This window comes from Polyodon spathula, chromosome 18 (genome assembly GCF_017654505.1).
Source record: "Polyodon spathula isolate WHYD16114869_AA chromosome 18, ASM1765450v1, whole genome shotgun sequence".
Lineage (NCBI taxonomy): Eukaryota > Metazoa > Chordata > Actinopteri > Acipenseriformes > Polyodontidae > Polyodon > Polyodon spathula.
The window spans coordinates 1687270-1709842 of record NC_054551.1 but is presented as its reverse complement, the minus strand read 5'-3'; the positions used below and the strand labels follow the sequence as shown (position 1 = coordinate 1709842).

General features: G+C 36.8%; 1 protein-coding gene across 1 annotated transcript; it reads left to right on the top strand.

Moving 5' to 3' along the window:
- The first annotated feature begins 13654 nt into the window (after positions 1–13654).
- On the top strand, positions 13655–22269 carry LOC121331141 (heparan sulfate glucosamine 3-O-sulfotransferase 4-like). Its single transcript, XM_041278351.1, has 2 exons — positions 13655–14446; positions 22191–22269. Exons 1-2 carry the CDS (start codon positions 13797–13799, stop codon positions 22267–22269), a joined length of 729 nt encoding a protein of 242 aa, XP_041134285.1. The 5' UTR covers positions 13655–13796.
- Positions 22270–22573: the final 304 nt, after the last annotated feature.

Sequence of the window (22573 nt, the reverse complement as noted above, 5' to 3'; positions counted from 1 at the left end):
GATGACAAATGGTAAAATACATGAGACTTTAAAATTTGTTTAAAATGCCTAATTAAAGCATAAAGTGATCAAACATTTTCAAATACAAGTGCCTATTGTTTCTATATCACTGATTATTAACTGAAAATTGAAATTCATGCAGGTAGGTGTATAATGGATATGCATGACAAATCTTGAGGTGTTCTATAGCATATATAGATAGGTAGATCTATAGATGGATTGCATTTAATACAAGACACATTAGTTACCTTCTAGGTGGCATCACCCCAGGTTGCACTGCTTAGACCGACCACCTGCATCTTAGTTCATCATCGTGTAGGTCCTGCCAACATGTGCCAGCTGGTTGTGTTTAAATATACATGTTCTTATGTGGGCAGTGACAGCAGGTTCCCCCCCCACCCTTCTGCTTGCTCTTGCCATCATGTTTCTATACTTGGTTATTGACAGATGAAGGTTAACAGGTTAACTCTTTATGAAGGTGAACTCGATATTACCCATCAGTACACCTACTCCTGATGTCATTTGTTACTGTAGTGCCTCCCACAGTATGAAGTCTTTTTTTTGGCATTGATTTACAATTCAATGCAATTCACTTTTAGCTGGAGGTAAACTTTGATTATCTTGAGTTCCTCCAATATGCATTTGGATTCATTTAACTTGTCAGTGATGAAATGGGAGCTGAATACATGCAAATACCAGTTACACAAGTTGGTACTGGGTGTTTGCCATCAGGAATTTTAAATTGATTTTAGGTGCAAAATTGGTCTTTACATCTGGTAGTTAATGAGATTTTCTGGGTGAAAGAGTGTTGTTTGCCTTTGAGAAACATGTCAAGGCATGTACAATTATTGACAGAATGAAACAATAACACAGAAAATGATGAGACATGAAGCCGTGGGATATGAACCTGCAAGCGTGGCATACCGATGCAAAAGCTTTACTAGTGCAAGCAGAGGGCTTAGAATGACACCCATCTTCCTTCTTAAAATCAGCACGGTCTCCCCTGATTAAGAGCAGTATATGAAAAATATGATTAAAACCCCTTCTGAACTACTGCTCTCACCTCGAGCCAATGTATCCTTCACAGGACACATTTAATCCAATTTACAACATTGATTTCCCTTGGCTAATGGGTATTTTTTACCTGGAAGATGCACATTGAGACAGCAAGAAACTTTATCAGCGGGGACGAAGCTGCTGCTACTGGGGCTCCTCCTGTCCCTCTTGATGTGTGACACGTCATATATAGCATAAGCAATTCTTAATGATGTGGTGCTTAATTATTTATCTGGCAAGTAAATCCCACTTACCAGTTTGTGCAGCTCTTAACAATCTTGCAAGGGCTAATGATCTTGGGAAGTGGCAGCAATCCATTTAAGAGTGTTCATGAGAGAAGATGAATCTGTGCGGCACGGCTATAGATTAATGAATACTGGTGCAGTTTTTTTTTTTTTTTTTGTAATTAGGTTCAGGTTATCGTGCCTTAGTAGGCCTACACCTGAAGAGTTCATTGCTAGCTCCCAGGCTAAGCTGACATGTTGATCTCCTCACAAATGCCATTCACCTTTGTTAGTGACTGGTACAGCTGATAAAGCCATTCCGATTGAGAGAATGTGGGAGAGCCGGGCAGGTGTTGCTTGTACAGCTATGACCAAAAGATTTGCATCACCTAGAATTTTAGGACTGAGACATCATTTAATAAATAACAACTATATGAACATAATTGAGATGTTTTATTTAACCAAATGATATTGCAAACATCTACCCAAAGCCATAATAGTAGTACATATTTCATGTTGGATTCTGAAATGTCACAATTTGTTTTAATGTGTATGGAAAACTACAAAGTAGTATGTCATTCAATATGTTAACGTTACGCTGAATTACTTTGCAGTGTCATTTTGATGGTATAATATAATAATAGCAAAGGTAGCAATGGAACAAAATATGTTTCGTATGACTACTGTATATGATTGATCATTTTAATGTTATAGATAAAAAACTATAATTAAACATAATGTTCATTGTATTGCGTACAAATCTGATTATAATTACTTAACAATGACATTGCATGTATACAATTCAAAATGTTAATGTAACATTATGCAGCAGGTTTCATTCGACTTTATGAAGCACTATATCTGTATGGGATGATGCAAATCTTTTGGTCATAGCTGTATAGTCTATTCCCTCCATCAACATCATGCTAAAGAAAAACCCCTATGAGATCTTTTTTGTATTATTATTATTATTATTGTTACATTGTGATCATATTTGTGTCATCTCTTTTAGTGATGTTGCTTACAAGGTGATCAATACATCACCCTTGTGGGAAAACATGAATAATATAGAGTTAAAGTAATGTGTATGTAGAACTCTATTATACAGTGCAAGACACATTTATTCAATTGAAATACATACTGTTCTACATTTGCTCTGTTGCAGAAATGTAGCGTTTTCCTGAATGCTTTTATCCCAGCAAGAAAGATAACTGTACTGGGACACAAAAAGAGTCCCGTTCAGACTCTTGGCAATTTAAATGAGACATATGTGACATATGTGGCTCAGAGTACATTTAAGGGGTAATTGTAAAAAGCTGCGTGCATATATATGTATATTATATATACACACACAAACACACACACACACACACACACACACACACACACACACACACACACACACACACACACACACACACACACACACAATTGCCTCCTTTAATTTTTGGAATGGTTCCAAGTTCACCATCTAGAGACTGATGCATGAATTAAGCATGACGGTTATGTGAACTATAATTTTCCAAATGATATGCTGCCTCAAGCCATAACTACACTCAAATCACAGCCTTGCTAGTGCATAAGTACTTCAAAGGTAAGTCATATTTTTTTTACTAGGGGTTAAAAAACATACAACCTCAGGCTAAAAGCCCTCCTGATAACATCTGGTGTTCTTATTGAATATTGCTTGAAACACAGGATTATTTTATAAGTAGGGTGTGCAGAGGCCTCCCAAGCACTGTTAAAATGACATTGTCTAATTGAATTCCAAGCCAGCTGCTGCCATGCAACTACCTGACACATTGATTTAATTGGATTTGCATACAATAAAGCTGAGATCTAAAAGGTCAGCAGGAAAATAGCTGAATGCCCCAGGGAATTGATAAAGGCAAGCAGAATTTAAGACACATTCATCACATTTTATCATCTAATTAGCCCACACAGTGGCAGACTGATCAACATTGGCTGAAACAGAAGTATTGATTAGATATTAGGTTGGTTTCTATCATTTTACCTCAGCGTTGACATCTCCTCTTACCTTTTAGGCTCTGCAGTTCATAGGACTAGTGCTTCATTTAATAAAGTTGTGTTCTGAAACTCTCACATTTTAAACTGTTTGCAGAACAAGTGCAAAAATGGGCATGTGTTTAAGAGAATGAAAGTATTTAGTCAAGTGTATTAGACCTTAGGTCTAAACAAATTTTTGAAGTTCAGTATACTTTTTCACAAATAATATCAAAACCAGTGCACACACACATACACACACAAAAACATACAATGTATCTTAGCAATCTCATACTACATTAATGTGTACATTGTAATATTTGTAAAAATGCAATCTGAGATGTGTATAGGAGCGCCAGGAGTCTGAGAAGATTTGTGAAAGTTCAAGGCTGGTATAGTGTTTACCATTTAGAGTGTGACAGACAGACTGTAGTGATCGGCGCATGGGACCCGAAAAACACAATACACCCCCAAAACACGTCAGAATTCACCACAGAGACTCCAGCATCACTGTGCGCTGGCTCCGGCTGGTTCTGGTTCTTTCTCTGGCTCTGGTTCTGGTTCTGGTTCTGGCTCTGGCTCTGGCTCTGGCTCTGGCTCTGGTTCTGGTTATGGTTATGGTTATGGTTATGGTTCTGGTTCTGGTTCTGGTTCTGGTTCTGGTTCTGGTTCTGGTTCTGGTTCTGGTTCTGGTTATGGTTCTGGTTCTGGTTCTGGTTCTGGTTCTGGTTCTGGTTCTGGTTCTGGTTCTGGTTCTGGTTATGGTTATGGTTATGGTTATGGTTCTGGCTCTGGCTCTGGCTCTGTTTTTGGTTCTGGTTCTGGTTCTGGCTCTGGCTCTGGCTCAATGCATTCTTTCTGCTCTGACCTATACAACAAACCAGGCTGGGGCATATGCCCCAGTTTATCTGAAGCCTATTGAGCTCGCAGATGTTAGCGTGCATTACATTGTGAGCATTCACGATTCAAAGCTGGTTTTCTGCAAAAGCTTTCTCTTAATAACAGGCTGTTTCATTTACTTAAGAATTAATTTCTGTTTTTCCAAACCTAGTTAGAGATAAGTTAATAGATTGTGTATAGTCTGAGCAATAAAAGACAGGTGCAGAAACCTGCTGGAATATCTGCCAACACTATTTCCAGTATGTTTTTCTTCCTGATTAATAGTGTTTTTACTTTACTAATAAATAGTCTTTCTATGTTTTCAACTTTAAGCTACTGAACTGGGTTTAAAGTTTGTTCCGTCTTTCAAAAAAGCTTTAAAGGAATATTACAATTGCAATATAAAGCTTCCAGTGCCTTATTTCGCAATGCAATTTTAATGGTACAATATAATATTAGCAAGCAACACCATATGTTTAGCACAACGACTTTATATGATTAATCATTTTAATGTTATATATAATAAAACATTATTGTACTTCATATTAATTCAGTTATAATTACTCAGCAGTTACTAGTAATAAAAAGCACAATAAAGCATCCAGATAGTCATATATTTAAATCTCAGATGTATTTTTTTTACATAATCAGTAACAATGATCTGCAAAGGCAATATGCCATGTCCCCTTTCCAGAGAATATGTTATGGGAAGAGTTCTACACTAATTAATATTCTGTTCATTTGTGTAGGATTTGGGATCTTATGACTTATTTCTGATACGGATTCCTAGTATTTCAACACTAACTAATGTTCCTTTATGCTATCTAACCAAAACACACTCTGGGTGACCACAAACTGAAAGCTTAGAAGTGTGTATGTGTTTGTGTTGAAGGGTGGGTGTGGGGGTTCCAAAGATGATTTCTGTAACCTGCAACGGAGACAAGGAGTTCTGTCTTGTTGCCTAGCAACATCACTCTGCTGGCTGCTTAGAACTCTGAAGTCTTGGGTTAATTTAATTTACAGCTTTGGGGTGTTTGGTCATAAAATACCCTGAGAAAACAGATCAGAGCTTGAGCAGAGAGGAAAATAGAAGCAGTCCTATAAAAGGAGAGGCTCCTCTGCGTCTAGTCCTGGGGAGTTTAACATGGTCAGAGCGCTGAGGCAGTGTTGGAGGATGGAGGCAGGGAGTTGCTTTCCTCTTTTAATCTATGTTTGTGCAGGTAAAACTGAACCAGTAAGATCAACTGGAATATAACAGCATAGCATACTCTGTATGTCTAATTAAGTGAGCTACCTTGACACAGGCTACATTAAACTGAACATTAGAGGCAATTATAAATGTTCTGTATACTGTAGTTGTTTGTGAATATGGATAGACTATCAACAGTGATGACTCATTTAACGTTTTTCTTTCCATAGACAAACAAGTTCATGTTTACTGAATATTTTACTGGGTGTTGGGTTTTGGAGCAGCACGTCCCGACGAATAAACCATGCATTGTATGCAGTGCACACAGTTAGGTGTCTGACGTTAGATAGTTATTTATGGGTTTATCAACGTGATAGATGGGAGCACGGGCCCATCAATCAGTCCTCGCTTCCTTCTTCTAACAACAGTGTTAAGTGCTCCCAAAATCCAGCACAGGGCAGTGGTGTAGAACTAAATCAGCCTTGTTTACTGATTCAACAAGAGCTGAATACAATCACACATTGCATGCAACAAAAAGAACTTTGCAGTATTGAGTAGAATGTATGGAGCGTAAAGCACAACATAGTGTTCTGAGAGTACAAGGACTTCTCTTTCATTGCTGTACACTGTTCCCTCTGAGCAGATTTGACACATAATGGTGACTGAGACAAAGTGCAATGCACTGCACATTCCTGCTAATGAAATGGCAGCTGTAATGTTGCATTAAAATACATTTCAGAGTCCTTGTAAAAAAGTCTGCTTCCCTTTCAAGGCATACATCAGCAAAGTACTGTTTGTACTGGCTGTGCAATGAATGGGGGAAGGGATACGCTTTGGAAACAAAATTAACACTTGAATACTCCCTGAGCCAGATTCTTAAAGCCTTTTACTGGCTCTTTTTTTCTGAAAGGCAAAACCACCAATTACTATTCTAAAATGAATAAGAAAGCAATAAGATTATAAAATAATTAAATGTCCAAGTATCTGTAATACTAGTGTGATAACATTCATTGTTAAAGGTAACGTTTTACAGTCTGACTCTTACTACACTGTAATAAAACTGTAATTGCACGTGTAGTTACGTAAGAATTACATTGTAATACACATAGTGTCATTACAATAGACGTTAGCTACTAGCAACCTTTTTCATTTTGTGATTATGCATGATGTTGCATGGTACCTACAGAACCATATGGATAATAACTCTTAATAATTATAGTAATAGATTTACATAAACGTTTTACCGAAAGAAATGCAAAATGAAATGCATGCCTAGAACTGTATACAGCTATTTTTGTCCTGTTAGTTTACAACCTTCTTAAATATATATCTTTTTTGTTAATAAAAAGTGTCCATAAGGGACTCCACATCATAAAAATATCTTAGACTAGCAACAGTCATCGCTAAAGATATCAGATTCATTCTAACTTGCTAGGTGATTAAATGTGCTGGTCCTGGATCAAAAATGAATTGAAGTGGCACCTGAACAGCAGTAGCATTCTTCACTCTGTAAGCCTAGTTTTGAAAAAGCTTCAATCAACTGTAGAAAGGCGGGCTAGGTGTCTGAAGGGTTGAGATGGCACCGAAAAGCACATTCACAGCACTGGCATTACCTGGGGACAAAAGTATTCTGAATCTATGACCACAGTCACAATGTCATCTCAATGGTTTTACAAAACCCTCAGCTTCTAATGTAGTGTTTAAAGACTTGATGAAGGCACTCTTCCCCTGTCCTTGGACATGCTTGTTTCACCTGAAAGCCCCAGTATCTTGCTTGCTCAATGTGTTTCCAATAAGAATAAGAGGAATAAGATTTGTAGATTGGTGGCACCTGAGTGTTCATTTATAAATATCAAGTTGGCTTTAAATAAAGCTGCATTTGCATCTATTTGCATACAGCATATGGACAGGGAATATAAACCTGGGCCTGTCTTTGTTATTCGTGTCTCCAGGCTTTGTTCACTTTTTTTTTTTTTTTTTTTTTTCCCGCATAGCTTTATTATTCAAATTTTATATCATTAAAGCTAATAGAACTGTTTCCGGCTAATGACTATCTAAGCATAAAGAACGTTCCCGTCTTTGCATAATAGCTGACAATTATTGATAACAAAATGTGTTTTAATAATGGAAAGGCAATAATATGGTATAAAGTGCATGGCCGTTGAAAAGCCTTTATTGCAACTGTGATCAGGGTAGAATATAAAATACTCCTAATGCAAATATTACTCCGATTTTTAAAGATGTAAAACATTTTAAGATGCCTTCAGTCTCTCTGAAATGGCATTAAGTAAGCTGTCAAACCACAGTGCAGAGCATTGCTAAGAGTAATCGTTATTTCTCACAGACAGCTGTTTTCATTTTAATCCACAAAAGCAAAAAAAAAAGAAAAAAGACACCACAGCCAATGTGATACCCTCACACACCCACTTGTACCAAGACCCTGTGTGAATCTTCTCAAAGTCAGATACTGACACGACCTTTGAATAATGTAGCGTATTGGTAAAAGTAATCCTTATGCTCATTTAATGAATCAGTTGGTCTTCTATACATCAACACCTTTGCATGAATAATCACTGCAATGCCTGTTTATTTTGCAATCCAATAAAACCTACCTATCTGCTGTTTTTTTCTTTCTTCTATGTCAAGTCAGGCAGACAAAGAACATGGTATAGGCCCTATAATTTAAATTGAGTTGATAATTATTTTATTTAATAATATTTTATTTTGGTTATGTCAAAATATAGTATAGCAAAATAGAACACTTTTTTATGAATAAGGTGTAGTAGCTAGGCTATTGAAATTAGTTTCCTTATATCACTGGACAGTTCAATTTCTATCTAACTGAAGGACTAGCACTATAGAGAAGTCCTCTGCTCCCTATTGATCCACAGGAGTTCCCCAAAGCTTTGTGTCTCTTTTTAATTGTTAAAAAAAAATCAACGTATGGTATATTAAATTCTCCACGTGCAGACGTTTTTGAAAATATTAAAATATTGTTTAAAGGTTTCATAAGCGAGTTGCTTTAACCCAATACAGTACAGATGCAACAGCCCAGTCTAACATGATAATGTTTTTTTTTTCTTTTTTCTTGTTAACACTGTATTTATTAGGTAGGAGTTTAGGTTATGACAATATGACCCAACCCAGGTGAGCATGGTGATTGAAAACAATCTATATTCGAGGCAAGGACGTTGGTGCAGAGTGGTGTCAGAAGATAGCACAACTAAGCCTGCTTTGTTCTCATTTTTGACTTGTGAGTACACTTTTCCTGCTTTCAGTGAGTTGAGAGAATACTCAGCTTGATTAAGAATGACTGCACTAAACCTGCAAAAAGCCTATAATGAAACTCATTGCTCCTTCTTTCTGATGGCCCTTCTGGATCATGACTGTTGATTGTTTAGTGGGTTTATTTTTACCTTATTTTGAGATACTCCCCATACCAAAGAAGAAAAAAATAAATGCTATGATTATGCTTTGATTAAGCAAGCATCATAAACAATTAAAGCCAGACATATGCACTGATGACACAAGGATGAGGGAGGATTTCATTTAAAGCCTTATGCTTGGATGATGGATGCATGCATCATATAATTTTCAAGATGTGAACTGGACTGCAAGTATGATGAAAGGAATGCATGAAATCCTTCCTTATCCTTGCATCATACACGCATAGTTATTGCTTTAAACTTGCATCGTATTTGCATGTCTTGCTTGATCCTAGCATGATTCTTGTGTTATGTGTTTGGTAATAATTCAGAACTTGGGATCTCTGTTCTGACTATTCCAAAGCTGCCAGTATTACCCCCTGTCAGGGACATGGCTGTGCATCTTCTCAGGTGCTTTTTCTAGTCATGCGGTAAACGTGGACAGCTGGAGGAGTGGGGCTCTGAAATGTACCCCGTTAGAAACAGATTACATTTATTTCTGGAGAATCAATCCCAGTTTTTGCTGGGATCCAATTTTGTGGTTGAGTTTTGCTGTGGGTGCAAACACAGTAAACTGTTTTGACATCAGTACAAAGACATAAACACACACAGTGCATCCGCGTTCATTTACTGTTGGGACTCTTCTTAATGAAACACCCCAAACATTCCACCTTGTTAGCAGAATGCTCAAAACACGGGTCTACATGTAATAAAGCTGTCATATAAGGCTATCCCTAGGCTCTACATTTAACCTTGATCAAGCAAAGAGACTGCAGATATATCTCTAAAGCTTAATTTAAATCAATGATATTGTCAGATTAATGTATTGCATTGTGGAAGGACATGAGTCCAGCCAACATATATCCCATTTATTTCAGATCAGAGATACCCTCTGGCACAATGACTACCTGTAATTCCTCTGAAATCATTATTCTGCACACACTCACACACACACACACACTGAAAAAGAGTATGTTGAACCTTTATCATTTTAATATGTTCATGCCTACAAAAGGATGCCCTCTGTAGTACATAATTGATTGCAACTTCACGTTTGATTCGGCTTAACAGTTTCATTTTCACCAGCAGAAGTTAAGAGCCCATTGCGAATCGCTTTACACAGAATGTTTACAATAATATTTCTATTTTCTGGTACATTTGAGAGATATGATGGATGGCGCATTCAAATTGAAGTGAACACATCTTCAATGGTGTTTAATTTTTAATTTCCTCAAAGGACACAGAGGTGAAATCTGCTGAATGCTATTAATTCATGAAATAATATGGACTGTCATCTATAGTGCAAAGACAATTATCTGCAGTTTTAAAATGTTATCGTAAAACAGAGCAATTCAAAGATTACTCTTGTCAAGTAGAAAACATCAAGAAAATAAATCTACACTGTTGCTGTTATTTGCAGCCATAGTGCTAATTAATGCTACAACACGTAATATATATGTGCTTATATATATATATATATATATATATATATATATATATATATATATATATATATATATATATATATATATATAGTGTGTCTAATTATTGTGTATTTGCATAGTAGTTACTTAGTAAATACATATTATATAGCATAATAACATTGTAACTATGTGTAAGTAAACACTGTAAGCTGTATTTAATCGAAAGCCTACCTTGTAGGCTGATCCTGTGGTTCTGCACGCCATGCAGTCACTGACAGACACAGCTGCACCTTGATGTGATGCCGTCCACTGTACTCTGAGCAGGTTTGTATGCCAAGACAAAGCAGGGAAGGTACATGTTTGCATTATGTGCCAAAAGCTTTAGCCAGCTAAAGATTATGAGATAAAGCCGTGGAAAAGCAGGAGTCCAGGATGGGAGAACAGGCTCTTAGTCTCAATTTGGCATCAGGGGAATAATTCCTACATTTTTGGTGCCAAAGTGGCAGGTCTCGTACTGTATAAGTACACCTGTTAGTCATTTCCTGTGTCATGTTCTTTCTTTGAGGGTTTCACCTCGTTATGTAGTACGCTTTGGTTCAGCAAAACAGTGAAAATGAGAATCCCGTTGCTGTTGAGGATTCAGCGTGTAGTGCAGATGGGGTTTTTTTTTTAAATTGCAATCTGAGCAACATGCTGTGACATAACAGTGCTAATGCAAAGTATATGTAAAGTAGTACTCCCGCTGTGCAAAGTACCCACAAAGCCATGTCTAGAGTCAAAGCTACCACCCAGGGAGGCTTTTATTCTCCTATTACGCCTATCACGCTAATCCCCAAAATGGGAACTAAGAATAAGTAAGTACAGGAAGGGCATCAGACCCACAGCAAGCCAATTCTGGCTCATGCATTCCTTATTCAATCCAGTGGTGAGTGTGTGTTGAAGACCAGCTGTGCTTGCCTATCCCAGTTAATTATAACACTGCCTCCCTAGGCAAGGTATTCAAGCTCTTTAGAGCACTCAGAGAAGGCTTGTGCCACCGACAGGGGAGTTCCAGTGTGCAAAAGCGCTTTAAAAGTTGATATCAGATTAGTCATTTACAGCTAATGAAGTTTGGAACTCACTCAAGGAAAGAGAAAGTAGGGAGGCATCATCCTTTAAAAGATGTCATTTTTTCATTATTTGCTTTAAGCAAAATATACGTTTTTTATTTGCTGACAATAGGGGTGGAAATAAGACTCTCGTTGCATAGCAGTTTGATCCATTCCTGGTTTTACTATGAGCTTAATAAGATACGCCTGAGTAAGTATTCCGATATCATTGTTTTCAGTTTGAAATGCATTAGAGCAACAGCTGTACAGTATTAAAATCTAATCTAAGTGACAAGGCTTGCTGTTTACACAAGTGGAAATTCACAGGAAGATGATGACCTGGTGCACCTGGATTGGCTGAGGCATTTTACAAAGTTATATTAGATTTTTAAAGGAATCACCCAACAATACCCTATTGCATTAGAAAACTGTATTCCCTCTTCCCGTCCAACCAACACAAACAATAACCTTGATTGAATCAACCGCTTCATGTAATCAAGCTGTGTAGGACAAAGTTATGAGTGTTTCACTTGTTATTTTTAAAGTGTTGCTCCAGGAGTGGCCAGTAGAGGGCAGGAATGAGCTTCATTTAACATCGCCACCGTTGTTTTAAAGATACCTTATTAATTTCCCCTGTGAGCAAGACATATCCATTATTATTATTATTATTATTATTATTATATATTATTATTATTATAGATTGCAAGTATTTAAAATTAAAACGTGTATTTGTTTCTTCTCAGCCGCCAGTAGCTGAACCAGGGTGAAGTTGACATGTTAAATGCTTTGCTATTCTGTCAATGATAGATCAGTTTTATGAGTGTCCCTCTCCGGCAGCAAACCACACAAGTCTTCGATCCCACCATTTCCGGCTACAGCAGTATGAAGGGATGCTAGGCCGATGTTGGGAATGCGATCTTGGATCTCTGTGGGTTAGAGATTACATTGGCCCAGTACTGGGTGGAGATCACGAGGCTGTGATAACTAGCAAACCACGGACGGAGCTTGTTTGTTGAGCGTATTTTACCCACATTTTACTCATAAGATTATATAATACCTGTATCACAGACTTATTTAATAATAATAAAATTACTTATTATTATTATAATAATATTATTATTATTATTATTATTATTATTATTATTATTATTATTATTATTATTATTATTATTATTATTATTATTATTATATAATAATAATAATAATAATAATAATAATAATAATAATAATAATAATAATAATAATAATAATAATAATAATACTAAATTTTATACATAATGAAATTTTTCTTGTATTACAAAAAAAACAACATAACGTTTAATAATCACGTATTCAGATTATTATTATTATGATTTTTTTTGTATTATTTTAAAAACAACAAAAGTTTTATATAATCACGTATAATATTATTATTATTATTATTATTATTATTATTATTATTATTATTATTATTATTATTATTATTATTTATTATTAAATAATAATTAAAATATAGTTAATCATCTAGTATTTGCGTTGTCTGATTATTTCTAATTTAGTTTTAAGGTCTGGAAACAATTAAACACAAATCACATTGAAACAAAGGGGCTGGAAACGATGAAGAAAATAAAAGCCAGCGTATTATTTTATTGCAAAGTCGCGAAGATAGCATTGGGGAAGAAAACAGAAACAGAAGAAAAAAATAATAATTTCTGAAAACGCCTTTCAAACTGATTTGGTAGTTTTCAGATGAGCTTACGTTACCGATGCCCGGATCGCGTCTACCAATCAACACAAGGATTATGGACAGTCACTCCCAACTAGTGAGGAGAGTCAATGAATATTAATACAGCGAGAGCCCACTTTCATCCACGCAAAGTTAGCAGATTATCAAAGGTACTACAGCTGGCAGCAGAGTCGGGTTCACTCTGATTTCTCAGTCATACATTTTTGTTTATTTTATGCTTAATTACCCTTTGGATACAGTGACCGGTCATTCACCGGCTTCTCCCGCATAGCAGCGCGGTGGTGAAACTGCTATGGGCTTGCGGCAAACGAAGAAGTGCCTAGCACACTACTTCCAAAATACTTTGTCAGTTACTGGTGTTTTCCCTTTAACATGTCAAGACTTCATCCATCAGCATCTGTCCAATGCAAGCCGAGCAGCTCATTTGAAAGGATGCAAGATCGCTGCTTTTCTGATCTAAAAATCCACCCGTGTAAATAGTGACAAAGGCTGTCAGGATTGAAATAAGAAATCGATATTCTAAGAATGCGTGGCGATTCCCTTTTGGAATATTAACAATCTTTTTTTTCTGTGTTTTCTTTTGGAGTTAAATTACAACGGCTAGACCAACTAACACACTACGACTATCTACTTCTGCTATTGAGATCCGCGGCTGTTCTTGCCTCCAGTTTCAGCAAGAACTGTGCTGGACAGAGTCAGATTGTTGTTGGTAAGGGTCCATGCGAGACTTGGGGTGAAAACATGTCTGGCCATTTCTCTGTGAGGATCCTTGCTGTCAGAGATGGCATTTTGGTCCACCACTCCAGTTTTTACCTCTAAAGTGCCTCGAAAGATTGTATTCATGTTCACTCTCTCCCTCTCTGTCACCTGCTTATTCTACAGTTTGATGAGCTGTTACAGCACCCTGCAGTTCCCCCTGCAAGAAAACTACCTCTACCAAACCAGGCTAGTGACAGAAGAGTCCACTTTGGCTGCGTTACGAAAAAAACTTTATTCTGCCACATCATCACAGGGCTATTTCAGCGAAAATGTGGCACAAAGCACCACTGAGCAGACGCTGACAGCGGGCTATGCAGTCTCCGTCGCAGTCATTAAAGGCATCGGTACTCTGGAAACTGAGGAGAGGGCGACGGGCTGGGTCAAAAGTCAGCTGGCTCCCACAGAAATGATCACGGGTCGAAATGTCGTTTTCGAGAGGGAGCAGCACCAGGAATCCAGAACCACGGACGACGAACTAATACGAAGAGGGAATAGTACAGCCACTCCCGATTATGGGGAGAAAAAGTTACCCCACGCCATTATTATTGGAGTGAAGAAAGGGGGTACCAGGGCTCTTTTGGAAGCCCTGAGGGTCCACCCTGACGTGAGGGCAGTAGGGGTAGAGCCGCACTTCTTTGACAGGAACTACGAGAAGGGATTCGCCTGGTACAGGTACGCGCCGCTTTGTTTTATTGGTCGTTCTGATAATAGTCAGCTCGACTGGACTTCTTAGTGCCTGGATATTATACAGCTTTCCATTTCATACAGACCACATCCTGCCCCGTCACTGCGATGTGGTTTCAGTAGGGTGATGGATATTAATGTGCTTTGAGAAGGGGTGACGTGCCATTACAAAATAGCCGAGCTTGACATGATTGTAATGCAACACAGTTACTTAGGCTACTTGTTTAAAAAATGATATTGTTTGACAGACCGCATGCTTTGGTGCTTTGTCAGCGCACAGCCGCGCATGTGTTGGTAATAGTACAATCTTAATAAATTATACTACCGATGTAAAGTCAATTGTTGCTACCTTGTCAAAATGTATTACTGGTAACAAAAAAATGATATGTATAAAGTCACATTTTGCTACCTTGTCAAAATCTGCTACCTGCACCAGCATTTAATCTGTAGCTATAAGGTTTTTTTTTTTTTTTGGTCAAGTTAAAACAATCCAACAAGTCATCTTGGAGGTTATATAGAGAGTAGTTTGAAAATATTCAAAACAATATATAGAATAACTAAAATAATGTAATAGAATGAGCATTACTTATTTTTAAAGTAATATCAAACACCTGATTGGAATTTACGCCAGGAAATATAATAATAATAATAATAATAATAATAATAATAATAATAATAATAATAATAATAATAATAATAATAATAATAATAGCTTTGCAAAACAATTTTACAAAGGTGTACTTAAGGGTTCAATTTAAAACATTTGCAGTCAGCGTAGTTGGCATTTCTTATGCTTTTTGATTTAAACAAATACCTAGCTCTCTGGTATAGTACACGTTCCCATTCGTTAACATCAGCTGTCTGCATTTAATATAAAACTCATTATTAAATGTGCAATAAATGTAACTTTACAAAACACGTACGTTCTCATCCCCCAAAATAGATAACAGTTTTTGGAGAGCGTCCTCGGTTTGAAGGAAAACAAAATCTGGCATTCGCAGTGCAGGGGAGAATAGTTTGGGCATGCGCAGTACACAGAGTAAGAACATTTGCTAGCCAGCACACATTGACGTGACGCCGGTGTGGTGTTATTTTGCGCAAATGGTTATAGCTCCGCTTCAGTGTTGTACACATCTACTGCATGTCTTAGGTAGTATCAACAAATGTTTATTGTTTATTTATTGTACTTATTCTACGGAAAAATAGCTGCATTTTAGAAATGTGTTGTAGCGTATTGCACCGAACGTTGTTTAAACACACGTCCAGTCCAGAGAATATATATACTCCTGAAGCCCATTTCTTGCAAACGGCACGTCGTAGCGTAGTTCTCAGCAGCTCTCCAAGTGCAGTCCACACGGGATAGTGTGGTGTTTTGGACTACACTGAAGTTCAACGGGCAGTCAACATGTTCATTAGGCTTCATAAAGTGAAGGATGCTGAAAAGATCAAGAAGGAGGGTCATTTGATTTGGTGTCTCGGTTATTGCATAATCTCATGTGAGGAGAGTCAGGAAATATACCCACTAGACTCCCCTGATGAAAAACAATGGCACTTCATCGCACTGAATTACATTCTTATACCATTAGAGCCATGGTCAACTGTACATGTAACGTTGTTTACATCTTCATGCTAACATTCCTGTATAGAGTGAAGAGGTATACTACAAACACTATTCTATCTCCAAACTGTATTATCTAGCTATAGCCAACATAACATAACCAATGCTGAGTCCTTGGTATACAGCACACACAGACAGCATGCATGTACACCTCATTAATGCAAGAATTATATATTCTATCCATCTGTTTAAATGAGGGAACAGAATCACATGTTAAAAAAAAAAAAAAAAAAGTAGATTCCACAAGCTTAAATCTGCATATTGTTTTAACATAATGTTAAGGACTGTAGTAACTTATCAATACAACTAATGGTTCTGAAATGTATATATTTAAAGTAAGCATCCATCAGTGGCCTGTTCCTGTGTAGCCTTGCTTCACATTGTACTGCAGGCTATACCGCTATCAGTGTATATATTGCAAAACTAAAAAAAGAACTGGTACATTAAAAGGCCTCCAATACAAACATACCACTTTTTGACATGGTATCATTTTCTAACCTTACATGAGTCACATTCTGGTACGTGTACACATTCTAATGAGGTACTACATTCTGTCGATGTACCTATACCTATACCATTCTGACGATTTCTGACCCTATACTGGTATTGGGGCAACAGGGGTTATTTATTGCCTTTGTTTTGCACAATATAAGCAAAACCCTGTAATGGATCAATTTGGCATCATTTAAGTTGCTTTTAAATAAACACACTGCTTAAAAACAATACCACATTTGAGAGGAAACACATGGAATATAATACAGTGCATTATGGGTGCAGACAAGTGTCAAATAAGTTATATGCCACCTTGAATATGGTATTAATTTCCTGGTACACTGGGTAGTGTTGAGGTTTGATGCAGTGTACAAGAGGAACTCTCACTCAATATATGTCAGGATCTGAAAGTTCAGTGAGCAATGATTGCTCATATACAGTATATGGACTTCATGCTGCTTCTGCAACTGTGTCTTCTCTTTAGGGACTAACAAAGTATTAGGTTGGGCTTCAGAGGTTCCTAATTTAACAGTACAAGAAACTGACTCTTTTCCTTACAGCTTGGCAATAGAACACCTAAGATGTGCGTAAAAGGTGTTTCAGGATCAAATGACTTTAAATGCTTAAACCAGCTTTCAGGATGAAACAAAAAAAAATCACCTGAAGCATTGCTTGACAAAATATTTATTGAATAACATGACCCATATCAGGAGTTATCTTTAAAACAGTCTCAAAGAAATTCACAGCATGTTAAAAAGAAATGAAACAAAGTCATAATTTTTTTTACAGACATGTGAATTGAAAGGATGTTAATTCCAAGGGAGAATAAAAACATCCTTAAAGGCTTTTTTGACCTTTAAGGATGTTAGCAGCATCTAACAACTTCTGAAATGCTTCAGAGGTGCATTTGCATATATCTGACAAGCTTGAAATAATGCAGTATCTGTGGCCTGGTTATTGCTGGATAAAAAAATACCAACACTATCTAAAAAGTGATATCTGGGAGCTCTTCCTGACATGTGCATCAGCTGTAGAGAAGAACTACCAGTCTCTCAGTTGATTTCGCTATTTTCGTTTGTTGTCAAGAGGACTTTCTTGAAATAATACATCTTGCATTTCAGCAGAAATGTTTTTGCTTAGGGGCTGCAAGAGGCCCGTGTGGGGCATTTCTCAACATGTAATTCTCAACATTCTCATTATGTAATACACAGAAGTAATTTCTTTCACATGATTTTTGCTCAGAGTGTTTCCCAATTGACAAGAAAGGGTAAGAGTTTGAATAAAAGCACCTTTTATCATAGAATTAGATTTTATGTGCATATAAAGGAGATCATTACTAAGGTCATGGAAAGAAAGAAAGAAAGAAAGAAAGAAAGAAAGAAAGAAAGAAAGAAAGAAAGAAAGAAAGAAAGAAAGAAAGAAAAATGTTCTGTGGAAAAATGTAGTGCAGTAAAAGCATCAAGAAGTGAACAAAAATGCACAGAGATGCCTAATGGTAACCCACTGTAACATCAATAAACCCACAGAGAAGGCAGAAAGAATGTGTTAAGTGTGCATGCCAGTGCAGAACAGATTCATAACAGACCCTGTGTGAGAGAAATGGATAGGAGTTTCTAATAGGTATTCATCCAGTAGATGGGTTTGAATATTGATCAGCTCGTCTCTCTGATCAGTACAGCCTTGATGTGGTCAGATTGTTTATATAAAATAAGGAATATATCTGAAGGATTACTGGATCAGCCTATAATCCCAAGCCCTGTATTAATGGACATATTGTAAGCTTCTCTGATACACTCTGATATAGTGGCTGTGTTGAATGAGTGCAACCAATGTCATTTACTTTATAGCATGCCGCTAGCGTTCTGCTTGCTGTATGCAAATAAATGTTGTTGTAATAAAATGTTATTATTTGGGGATGCCCTTGATGATAATGATTGTCAACACCTATAGAAATATGTTTATTGAGGGATAATGGATCATTAAACTGAAGTGTGGCATCTATTTTGTGAATTGGAGTCCCTTTAATGAGATGGCTGTTGGCAGTATTATAGAATAAAGAGTATTTCATGTTTCCGAATGGTTGAAATTGGCTCAAATTGGAATTCAGCCATCAGGTCTTTCTAATGGTCCTTGGAGTTGTGTGAAGTGTGAAACCCTTTGCAACTGAGCTCAGGCTACACCACTCAAGCTCCTGGTTGATTTGTTGTCTGACTGCCATGATTGTATGTGTAGTATCTCATCCTGAATAAAACATCATCTATTAAAAACTATTTGCAAACTGTATACACACATATTAGCTTGAGCATTATTTTTTTTTCAAATGCTTTTTGATTGCCTAGAAATTTTGGGTCAAAGTCAATAACGGACCATTCTTTTCTCTTGCTTTCTCTCTCGGTTAGCCTCTCAATCACACCTGAGCCGGCTCTTTATGCACGCGAAAACAGTAAGGTTAAAGTGCCCCTTTGCACAGATTTAATCCATCTTAGTGGCTAATTAAAGCAATTTTAGACAGCTCTCAACACACATAAGCATGAACAGTTTTAAGTAGGAAATTAAAAACTGCTCACATCAGTGCACCATGACTTTGAAGCTTGGGAAACCACTTGAAATTAAAATGAAACACAGGTATAACAGGTTTGACACTGGTTACGTGGTTGGGTTACATTAATAAAAAGTGTCTTACTTGCAATACAGCCTTTCAGCAACATAGATATCCAGTTGTACATATAGTTAAACCGCCAGCTAAACCAAGGGAGGAAACTGTTGATTACTAAAGCAATTATTACATAAATAACATTGCATACAGGTGGGTTGGTGTGCCGGAACATGCAGCATTCTTTAATTACTATTTTCTTTTTTATTTAAGAATTATTTTTATTCAATTTGGACTGTCCAATTATTAGTCAACCTGGCTCACTGCTGCAACTCCCGAACTAACTTGGGAACCATGAAGGCAATCACTTGTGTCCTTGAAAACGAGTGCCGTCAGCCATCCGCTTTTTCTTTCATTCTGCAAGCCTGCTCTGCAGCCATATTCAGAACTTATAGTGCCGGTGGACCATGCAGTTCTGAATTCTTCCCAGCTGACCTAACCCCTATCCCGCCCGGGCAACGCTTGGCCAGTTGTGCACCGCCCCCTGGGAACCCCCGTCCACGGTCGGCAGTGGCATAACTTTGATTTGAACCGGCGATCTCCAAACTATAGGGCCTATCCTGCACTTTACCGGATGCACCATTCAGGAGCCCTTTTAATCAGAATTTTCTGTGTGTATATATACATATTGGACTCCATATAAATGAGGACAATCAAATCCTGCAAATCCTGTGTACCTCTAAATACGTCAAGTGGGAATAGTACTGCTCTGTAAAATCAGGCTTAAATGAAAGGAATTGACGTAATTATTTAGCTATTTTGAATGTGATATTGAGACTGTGTATTACTGCATCACAAAAGAACGCAGAAACTGACACATTTCTTAACCCAGTTGATATATGCTCATTTTTTTTTTATTTGACGGTGTTCAGTGTTGCACTAAAATGAAGGTGTACCACTTTTACTTTGGTGTCACTTTGTAGCATACTGGTTTTAAAACTATAGCAGAACTGCTTACTGGTTTTTAAAGTTTATCAGTATAGATTAAACAAACAATAGCACATTGCTAAACCAATGCAATATAATGATTTAAGTCTTATTATGGTTTATAATGAACTGATGTGTTATTTATTTTATGGTGCTTGCAATTATTCAGAGGTCTTCTGGTGTGCCAAACTTGGGTGAGAAGTTATAACAGGGCCAGCATAAGAGCTTGTACCACTGAATGACAGACTACTTTTCAAAACTAGCAAAGCACAACTTCCTAATGCTAATACAGCATTTGTTTAGATTTGTGGAAATCATTCATAAGGAACCAAGTTGAGTATCAGAGAGGTTTGCACTAATCTGCATGATTGTGAGTGAAATACAGCCCTAGACATCTGCCTGGGAAAAGTAATAGATGGCTATTCTTGTAGAACGTTTGGAAAATATTTCATTAGCAACAGGGAAGTTAACTAGACAGATATAATATGTTTGAAGCCTGGTGATTAGTGTTTTCTTTTATAAGCAAGTTATAAACAATGGACTTAGAAATAAAAGCACAATGTTTTCAGCAATCATGATTAATAAAACAGGGGAACCAGAAATGGCAGCATTTATTAGTAATCTTTATATAGTGCCTTTCATAATGGACTACCATCACAAAGTGCTTTACAAGATACAAGACTAGGGTGTGTGAACTATGCATCACTTGTAGAGTCACTTACAATAACATCTCACCCAAAAGATGGAGCACAAGGAGGCTGAGTTACTTGCTCGGGGCCACACAACGAGTCAGTGGCTGAGCTAGGATTTGAACCGGTGACCTCCTAGTTACAAGGCTGTGGCTTTAACCACTGGTCTCTTTAATCCATATAATCAAAGAGACCACCAGTTTTGTTATGTGTCTGCATTCCAGAAACGATTCTTCCAAATTGTCAGGCAAGAAATAAACTTTGAATGATTCCGATTTGCCATCAGCTTATCTCCTCCAAACCTATAATAGTACTGTAAAAATAGATTACATTTTTTTAACTATCTTTCATCTCCAATGCACTATGAAGGTTTGGTATACCGTGTCTGATTTATAGCAGGGGCAATGCACGCTCCTGAGTGGAGTATTAGATTTGAATTGGCTGATGAGTCTCTTTCTGAAGGACCCCACCTCAAAACAAAAGCAAGACTTTAAATCCCTAGGTTACAATAGGGATTAATGAAGATATGGCATTCAAAGCAGCATTATATAAAACCAAAAAACAACTAAAACCAAAAAAAAAAAAAAAAAAAGTCAGTTCTTTCTGTATTTGATTTTAGGTCATCAATTTGTTAATCTGCCTCCAGCAATGAACAGAAAACAAGGAGAGAGTTATCATTTGGGAACCTGAAGATCAGTCAGTGTTGTACTAAGCCTGAACAAACTGCATGGGGAATTCACCAGTGTGCTGTAGAAAAGTGCTTTATTTCTGTTGTATTAGTGTTGAACCATAGTACTTGTGAAAAAACAATGTTGGCCATTTATTATTATTATTATTATTATTATTATTATTATTATTATTATTATTATTAGTTAAAAAATAAACTGGACTTTTTGAGGTTGTTGTGCCTATTTCGTTATTAAATAATCATGCTAATGTGATTTCCGAAATTGTGTTGATTTCTCAAATAATTTTATTATCTTAATGAGCAGCGCTTCTTGCAACCATTTCTTTTGTTTGCATGGGAATTTAAAAGGCAATCCATAATTTAATTTGAAGTTTAAAATGAGGGTTTTAATTAATGAAAGAGTATATAACTCACCTTGAAACCTTTCTTACAGACTACCTAGATAATTCAATATTTGTACTTATGAAAATATTTTTGCCTTTTCTATACTTGCGGTTACGAATGAGATTTGTTCACTTGTTCTAGATTGTATTTGAATTACACAAATAAAAACCTAAGAATAAATAATGAAATCTTGCTATAGAAAACAGCACATTAGCTATCACAATAAAGACTGCAGATTTGCAATGTGTCCTTGGTTTTTAACACCTGTGTCTAATCCACAGAAGAACGAAGAACAGGCGTACAGGGGCACACAGATCTACTAGGACTGTGATCGAGATCATTGACATGGATTTTGCTTAAACTTATTTGTGATGCTGTCAGACTCTCCCTACTTTATGTACAATGTACACTTTCACCTTCACATGTTTGTATGCGTATGAAATGTTCTTATAATACTGTAGGTGTTCGGTGGCTACTTCTGCTCATGTTGAGTTTATTTATCGCGGAGGCGAGCAAACAGTGCCAGAGAAAATGTATGGTTAGAGGTGTTCACTGAACAATTAATTATAAACAAATTGTGTATTGGGTTAGGGAGTTCTATCGTAATTTTAAAAGCTTAATAAATATATAATGAAATGTTACATGTATAATAACTAACAACTAC